Source organism: Volvox carteri (assembly GCF_000143455.1).
Source record: "Volvox carteri f. nagariensis unplaced genomic scaffold VOLCAscaffold_36, whole genome shotgun sequence".
Classification (NCBI taxonomy): domain Eukaryota; kingdom Viridiplantae; phylum Chlorophyta; class Chlorophyceae; order Chlamydomonadales; family Volvocaceae; genus Volvox; species Volvox carteri.
In genome coordinates, this window is record NW_003307579.1 from 1,034,854 (window position 1) to 1,043,435 (window position 8,582).

At 55.6% G+C, this 8,582-nt stretch overlaps 2 protein-coding genes across 2 annotated transcripts in view; both read left to right on the forward strand.

The window, feature by feature from the left end:
- Positions 1–2,526, forward strand: part of cax2 (Ca2+/H+ antiporter, cation antiporter, membrane protein) — an 8,582-nt gene extending 6,056 nt beyond the window's left edge. Inside the window, exons 9-13 of the mRNA XM_002953412.1 lie at positions 135–170; positions 627–734; positions 962–1,044; positions 1,374–1,438; positions 1,827–2,526. Of these exons, the coding sequence (XP_002953458.1) occupies positions 135–170; positions 627–734; positions 962–1,044; positions 1,374–1,438; positions 1,827–1,925 (391 nt within the window). The 3' untranslated portion in view covers positions 1,926–2,526. The remainder of the gene's footprint in view (positions 1–134; positions 171–626; positions 735–961; positions 1,045–1,373; positions 1,439–1,826) is intronic.
- Positions 2,527–6,312: 3,786 nt separating this feature from the next.
- The window catches only part of VOLCADRAFT_94291 (uncharacterized protein), a gene marked incomplete at both ends in the record, with an annotated part of 3,306 nt that continues 1,036 nt past the window's right edge, over positions 6,313–8,582 (forward strand). Inside the window, 6 exons of the mRNA XM_002953413.1 lie at positions 6,313–6,487; positions 6,691–6,812; positions 6,937–7,104; positions 7,607–7,680; positions 8,054–8,219; positions 8,384–8,545. Coding sequence (XP_002953459.1) covers positions 6,313–6,487; positions 6,691–6,812; positions 6,937–7,104; positions 7,607–7,680; positions 8,054–8,219; positions 8,384–8,545 — 867 coding nt within the window. The remainder of the gene's footprint in view (positions 6,488–6,690; positions 6,813–6,936; positions 7,105–7,606; positions 7,681–8,053; positions 8,220–8,383; positions 8,546–8,582) is intronic.

Consider the following 8,582-nt stretch of genomic DNA (forward strand, 5'->3'; position numbering starts at 1 on the left):
GGCGCTTCCTGCTCACCTTCTCCGCCCTCCATTTCCCATCAAAACACCACCCACACACATATGTGTGTACACGTACACATACACATGTGCGCACACAAATACGTACATACGTACATACACGCGCGCGCCCGCAGGTACCTGACTTCCTCCCTCACGGAGTTCAGCAAAAGGTGGGCGGTGCAGGGGGGGGGAAGGGGGAGTGAGGGAGAGGGGAAACGGGGTTTGGTAATCTTATTGGGTTTTGTGGGCAGGTCGGTCAGTCGGTTCGTTGGTTGGTTCGTTGGTCGCTTCGTTGGTTGGTTAGTTGAACTTGCCTAGGGGTCCATGTGCGCCCTCGCAAACCTCTATGCGCGGCCCCCCCCCCACACCGGCCTTCAACCACTATCTCCACCACCACCCTATTCGTGTGTCACACCTCCACGCAACGCAACACGCAACGCAACACAACACAACACCACTACCTTGGGCCTCACCACTCACCACGGCGGCACATCCCCTTCCAAACACACACCCCACACATGACCCCACACTGCTCATGCCTGTCACTCGAATATCCTTAATCCCTGGCCCTACATGCTCGTTCATGGTTGGTGGTTGGTGGTTGGTCGTTGGTCGTTTTCCCTCAGTTCCGGTCTGAGTGAAGCCTTTCTGGGCACCATCGTGCTGCCCATCGCGGGTAACGCCTGCGAGCACATGACGGCGGTCATTGTGGCCACGAAGAACAAAATGGACTTGTGAGTGCGCCCTCCCGCGAGGTGTCGCATGTGTGTGGGGGTGGGGGGGTGGGGGGTGGGGGTTAGGGCCACGTGGAGGGGGGGGGATGGGCGACTAGATGGCTGTAGAGCGATAGAGAGATAGAGAGATCTACATATAGACTTGCCACACACACATATACTACATATTTTGGCATGTATGTATGTCTGTATTTATATGTGTGTGTGCGCCCCGTGTGTGCTCGCAGGTCTATGGGGGTGGCGGTCGGCTCGTCCATTCAGGTGGCGCTATTTGCCGTACCCTTTGCTGTGGTGGTTGGCTGGATTACAGGTAAGTTGGTTGGGTTGGTTAGCTGGTTTCATACATGTCGGTAGCTGGGGGCGAGGGAGTGGAGCGCCTGTCAGTCAGCCCCTCCTGCACGTTCGTCTTCACCGTCGCCTCCGCCAGTCTCCCCTCTTTTTCTATCTTTTTCTGTATATTTATCTTTTCCGCTCCGAATCCTGTCTTCGAACCAACATGACTCCGACATGCGCTCCATCCGGAATGTGGTCAACCACTTCCGGAAAGGCGATCTCGCTTCCCGATCTCAACCACATCGGGTTCCCTTCCTCTGGCCCAGTTCGTTTTCGCTTCCTTTCTTTCCTTTTTGCCGCCTTCAGGCCACCCCTTCACGCTGGACTTCGACCCCTTCTCCGCCATGGCGCTGATGCTGTCCGTGGCGCAGGTGCGTGCGTGCGTCTGTCTGTCTGTACGTATGTATGTATGTCTATGGGAGGAAGCGTTTTGGGGGGGAGGGTGGAGGGAGCAACGGCGGGCAGGGGAGAATGGGGAGGGGCTTGGGGGAAAGGGTGGGGGGGTGGGGGTGTTCCCGCGAGCTGTTCACAAGGCTGTGGGGGGTCCATGCCGGGGTCCACCACAGCACGGGGACACCACAGGAGGTACCTCACACCACCCCAACTGCACACCCACCTTCCCTCAGCGCCACCCCCCCACCCTCAACCCCCCCACACCACCCCAGTCAGTTCTACGTTTGATACACTCTTGCCCTGGCAGCAGCTTCAATCGTGTGTGGTTCGTCTTTCCCACCCCACCCCACCCCACCCGGCGCACAGTCCAACTTCGTGACCGCCGGTGCCACCTCGCACTGGCTGCTGGGGGTTCAGCTCATTGCGCTCTACGTGCTGCTGTCACTGGCCTACTACTTCAAGTAGGGGAAGGAGTGACTGTGAGAACTGGGTTCTGGATTTGGATCTCTGGAGATCTCTCACAGCGGCCACAGGTGGATTTCAGGTCTGGAGCTGGATTGGATCCGCATCTGCAAACTCTTTTACGGCTGTTAGGGCTGTTGCTCAGCAGCAGCAGCAGCAGCAGCAGCAGCAGCTTCAAGGTGCAAACTGCAATAAGGGCGCCGAGAAAGGACGGATGATGCCAAAGATGGGGCAGCTATTCGTACGGCTAGTACGACATAGAGCCCGTCAGGAGCTTTCAAAACGTGCTTACTACTTGCTGCTTCACAGACCAGCTGACTGATTGACAGGCAGACAGGCAAACGGACATACATACATACATGCATATCTAGTACATTCCTTGCCTACAGAGGGTAATACAGACCGACAGATATTCATCTCGGCTTGGCGACCAGGACCCGGACCCGGACTTGGTGTCCCACCGTCGACCTCAGTCGCCCTTCAGTAGTGTTTGTAAGTGTGTGAAAGCGGTTTGGGGTTGCTGTGACGCCGACCTGATGCGCCTTGAAAAGCGGGCTGCTTTTTGCAAGGAATTGATTTGTGTACATGTATGTCTGCATGTGTGTCTGCATTTGTGACCGTAATGTGATCACGATGCGGAAGATGTACGGCAGGCGGCAGAGGGCGGCCAGCCAGGAGTCGACTCCAGCCAGGAGTCGTCACCGCCGCCGGCCATAGTATATAACACCGTACATTAAGACTCGGAAACTGGAGGGAATGCCGTACATTCACCACCACCCCACGCCGCCCTCCCCTGCGCCGCCCAGCGCAGCGCCGCCCTTCCCTCATCCGCCCCCTGCAGCGCCGCCCCCCCCCTGCGTTGCCCAGTTGGTCGTGTGAGGATCCGGGTGGGTCCCCCACCGCCTCCACAAAAGCTGGTGGCCGACCAAAGATTATAGCAGTCCCGGCCCAGACCAACTTAAGACCCAACTTCCAAGGAAACGATGCACGCAGGACCCCCCCCACCGAACCACACACACACGCACACAAACAGGCGATGTGCCCTTTGGCTCGGGGTTTCTTTGCCTTGCGGTATAGAAACTTGGTAGCCCTCTGTAATAACAACAACATCAACAACATCAACAACATCAACAACACACATACATATCCAAAGCTGCCCACCGACCCACCCGTGAGTAACTGAACGTGTTGCCGTAACGCAGTTTCCGGGTCCTCAGACACACCAGGTCGGAGGGGTCGTCAGCGTCCTGCGGGCAAATGCAAGAGGGCATCATCCGGTTGATATCCGGGTCGAACACGAAAGTGTACTGCCATTTACCCCCAACATCACATTACACATGACACCCCGCCCATGCACACCTGTGTACGTGTGTATGTGGGGGAGAGCGGGGGGTAAGGCCCTGGAGCAGCGTTCTCAAGGTGAACGGGGGCGTCGCACACCATTCAAATCACACGCCAGCTTTTCAAGTTTTGGTTTGAGCCCCCGGGATTGGGGGATTAGACCGTTTTTGCAACTCTCTGCTGTCCGCTCCCGACACACGAGGGGCTGCAACGAGGAGGGCCGCTTGTCTAGTCTCGACACAAGGGGTTGGGACGGACGAGGATCACTGTCATTTGTCCATTTCCCACTATCAGTTGTTCACTAATGACCCGCCGCTGTCCTCCGAAGGTGCTGCAACAAAATACCCAGATATGCGAGCATGCCTATTGGGGTACAAAACCGTGTGGGATTGGCAAGGAAAGAGATCTCTTGACTTACAATGAGAAGCAAGTCTGATTTAGTGGCAGTCTGATGCCAGTCTGGGGCGCACAGCATTGCACTCCAGCATTCGCACGGATGGGGGCACAACCCAAACCGGATCCCCGCATCTGGGAAACCGGACAACCCAACACCGCAACAAGGTCGTCTTAGTACCCAACAGAGGCCGGAAAACCCTGAATCACTGTCACGGGTACTGGTGCCAGGGTCGAATAACTGTATGGAAATTTTTTTGGTAAAAGCCGAGGAAAGAGTGTCAAACTTACTACGTTACACCATCACTGTTAAAGCGACAGTTGTCTTGTTGCGCCCAATTATTGCGCAAACCTGCCTTTTGGGGGGAATTTCTGCACCCTGCCGTACGGCTGCCGTACCAGCGATGATGAATTTCTGCAACGGGTACAACGGAAGGACCCGCTTTACCAGCGGCGTTTGCCGACCCCTGCTACCCAACATCAGGGTAAGAAAGTCATCGAGCCAAGGGTCCTGCGAATGCAATCACTAACCCTGAAATCATACCGGAATGCCCGGCGTCGCTTGACAGTTCGCATGAATCACATTCATTCTTCCGCCGTACCGCAAGCGCGAGAAGTGCGGAACCAGATTCCTCCTATCCGCGAAACCAGACTCTGCTTGCGGATGCGGACGGAAACTGTTTTCGCAAATTTACGCTTTCGCAAATTTCCGTTCCCGCTCTTTCCCTGTTTCAAAGTGAGCAATGGCGTACAATCCGTACGTCCGATAAAAGTTGTGTACAGTGGTCCCAATGGAAAATAAAATGAAGGAAATTTGTTAACTGTTCATGAAAAACTTGAAAATTTCCTAACCGCTGGCCAATGGAAAGACCCTCATTGACGACAAATGAGAGCCAGCAGATGTGCGCTGCCGTCACAGAGGCTGGCTTAGACTCCGCTGATTTAGATGAAGATGACTTGAAGATACTGTGGACAGCTAAATTCCGCACCGCTGCACGCCTGCGTGCAGCTAGACGGGAAGATCTCGTCGATGCGGGTCTGGCGCCTGGCGTGGTGGTCAGCATTCTGCAGGCCTTAGGTAAATTCTAAGGGCGGTTTCTGTGCCACCAACCTGTAAGATTTGCGCAAGGAGCTGTTAGGAGTGTCATTGGACGCATAGGGCGTTAGGGCCTCGTCAAGCCCTGCGCGAATTGTGCCACAATTGTGCTGCGGTGCTTAGGCATTGTGGTTGAGAGTAGACAGGACGCTGGTGGCGAGTTCCAAACCTAGGTTTTGCAGGTTGCCTTTGCAAACTTGCGCGTGAAGCTAGCTTGGGTGTTAAGAATGCTGCATGAAGATTGTTACTACATGCAAGGCGCGTCGCCTCTACCTGCACCCGCCACATATCGGGAATCCAGGATGCATGTGCTCATCCTTACATACCGACCTGCATTGGTTTTTCGCCGTTATGTTCCAATGAGCATTGTTGTGTTTGCGAAGAGTCTGGTGGCTTTGGTAGCTGCATGCCCCTCCGATTTTTTGCATGCTGAACGGCCAAATCCACGGCTTCTACCGCAGTGGTTCTGGACGAGAATGCCACGCGCTTCTTCGCTACACTGCATACCATTGCACGGTCTTCTGAACCGTTGGTCATCTGTGTGTTCCTTTGCCAAAAGAGCACACCCCTGCTATGTCGTGACAAATGACCTACCTGCGTAATTCACCCTCTTTTTCCCTGTTCGATGTACAGGTGCTGCAACTGCTGCCCCGCCACCGGGTCCCAGCTCTGGTGAGTTCGCCTCATTTTTTCGTTAACTTCTTGGAGCTGAATGCAGTGTTATAAAGTAATATATTCCTTAAGCAGCCCCTCACACAAATGTGTCCGGTCGTACTGTGCCGAATAAACCCTTCGTACAAGATGCCCCAAAGCTAGGCGCGAATTTTACCGCGCGGATGCGCGCGTGCGATTCTCAAAATGCGCCTGTACAAGTGTATGTAATTTGTTTGGCGAAAAAGGCACCGGTGTGCCAGCGCGCTGCGCCGGAGGGCATGTTGGCCACAGCCGCACGCGGCAAGCAGGCCCGGACGAATGGGTGGCTGTTTTGACGTAACGGAAAGCATACAACTTTGCTTGCAAGACCGGGCTCATGGAACGGCCGCGGGAAGAGGAAGCGTCTGGCGAAAGCTACCAAAAGCAGGCGCCTCTTCTTTTCGGAAAGTGCCAAAAAGAAGAGGCGCCTGCTTTTGGTAGCGCAACACAAACAGCACCCTGTTCCGACTAAAGTCACATTACAAACTGACACAAATTAAATATAATATACACAAATTAAACATAAGAACAGGAAAGTCGTTCAGAACCGTGTGGGTGACATGGACGCCGCTGATGGCTTGGAACTGCTTTTTGGAACAGCCGATACCGACACCAGCGTTTTGGGTGGTATGGGCCTAGCACCCGCCCAACACCCGCCCCAGGGGAGCTTGCATAGAGCGCGCCAGCTGTAGGCAGGTTGGGGTGGGTGGGCGGGGCGCTCGCTCGGGCATGGCACGGTGGGTGCATGGGCTGCGGCGCAGGCCTGGGCCCCGGCTGAGTACTGCTGAATAGCACTCTGTCTTGATACTCTGGGACTATTTATTTCCTTCATGTCTGTCTTCTACAGTTCACCCGATCGCCTCAAGTATGGTTGCGGCTCTGCTGCGCATGCCGGCGCTGCCGGGTCCTGGCGAGCTGCTGAGCCTGGGGCCCAACGTCGTCTTCCAGTTCCAACCGGACTTCAGCGCCCTGTATGTGCGAGAATGCTACCCGCGGCTATTCGACGCCCTGGTGTGCGATGAGAAGCCGACGAAGTACATCGGTAGGAGCCTAGGAGACGTGGCCTTTCGCCTTGTGCACACAAATATGCGGTCGAAGTGATTGGATAGATGGAGAGGACAACCAGGAGTGGTACACAGGGAAACAGGTGGCACTCCTGACACGATGCAGACGGTACAACCACAGATACGATGTCCACCTTCCTCGGCTTATGATCCTGTGGTCACATGCCTACACTTCTCACAGTCACGGGCACGCCCGGCATCGGGAAATCCTGGTTCGCGACATACCTCATCCTACGGCTCCTGAAGCGCAGCTCGCCGCCACCCTTCATCTTGTGGGAGCATTTCATGTATCCTGGCGAAGCGGTAAGATAGATCATATCTGCTGTAATTATGGGCTCTAGTCAGAAGCTCACAGCTCAACCAGCAGTACTTGTCCCGTGCTCTAAGAGTTCGTGTTGCCGTTCCTCCTCTCAATTCTTTTTGGCAGTGGTGCTACGTGCACGAGACGGGACAAGTGGTGGTGGGGCAGCGTTCGAGCTTCAGACAGCTGCTCGACAACCCCGCGACCTGGTACATCGTCGATGGTGCACCGCCGCTATTCGACATCCTGGCGCGTACCGTGCTGCTGACATCGCCCAAGCGTGAGACATACAAGGTGGGCGCGGGGTGTGCGTCTTTGGGACGGGGAAGGTGCAGTGCAGGCCGATGCGGATGGACACTTGAAGTGGTGAGCCAATCGAGCATTCGCACTGTATCGAGCTTTACTGAGTGACGTTCGAGCTGATAGCGAGGTAGCGGGTGCACGTGCTGCTGGAATGGCACCTGTGAGATGGCAGCACAGGTGTTGCAAGAGGCTTCATCGTTGTGCGAACTGCAAAAGTAAATAACAGGTTTTGGGCACTCCTGAGCAGCACCCAGTTGCCGCAAGGGGGACACGTTGTTGCATGGGCGCTGCTGGTATGTGCTTTGACACGACTGTCCCATTCGCTGGTCACTGCACGCCCCTAACGTAAATTTCTGCTTGCACCTGCCTGCAACACTCAAGTAACAGTGGGCCGTGTATGCACCACGGCAGCGTTGAGGTGCTTGCTGGGGTTCTGTGTAATCTAGCCTCTGCCTCTAGCTCTGAACTCTGCAGTGTGGACCGTTTCCTGCAGGAGTTGCGCAAGCACGGCGCAGCGCTGCTGTACATGCCGCTGTGGGAACTGGACGAGCTGCAGGCATGCAGGAGGTGTGTGTGTGTGTGTGTGTGAGTGAGCATACGCGCAGTGTGCATCTTGGCATTCGGCGTTGCTGACTGCCAACAATGCCAGTCAGCATTGGTCCAGTTCAGGGCGTGTATCTAGCGGGACTCCGCTGAGGCGTTCACCCGTCGGAGGGAACTGCGCCACTTGTTTTGGTGTTTGTTCATGGACTCTCTCCTAACCGGTCCGGCAGGCCATGCCGCCCTGGCAAAACTCCGACAATGGGGCCCATAGCAATGTTAACACGCACAAACCCATACGGCATGGCTTCACACGCATGCACACAGCACGCGCAACCCACCAAGCAGTTTCTTTAAAGAAACTGCAAATTTGCAATGCGCATGTTCGCCCACATCGCAGGCTGATGTACAGCACCGTGGACGAGTCGCTTACCACGGCGCTGCACCAGCACTACGGCGGTGTGGCGAGGTTTGCGCTGGGGCTGCCGTGGACCAATCCCGGCAAGGGGCTGCACAAGCTGCTTGAGGAGCTGCGCACCGCGGTGGACGGCTGCAACACTGCGCAGGTGTGGCGTGAAGCATACAACCCTGGTTTTGCGCATGCATGGGCTTTCTTGTTGTGGGCCCTGCCTTATGTGCTGATGGAAGGCATTTACAGCTCTTGGCGAATCGGTATCCATGTTTGTGGCGTGTCTCATTTGCTGCCTTGCATGCATGGCTGCGCATACAGATGCGGAGCTCGATTGGCGCCATCAGCTCGGGGCCGGAGGTAAGCCACAGGCTCCTGCACATCGTTGCCAACAAGAAAACGTGCGAGATGCAGTACCTCAAGTTCGCCAGCAAGTGGGTCGCTGAAGAGTTCGCAAAGAAGGCAGTGCGCAATGAGCTGCAGGTACGCCAACGCAGTATAGCATGCAAACTGAAGGGAT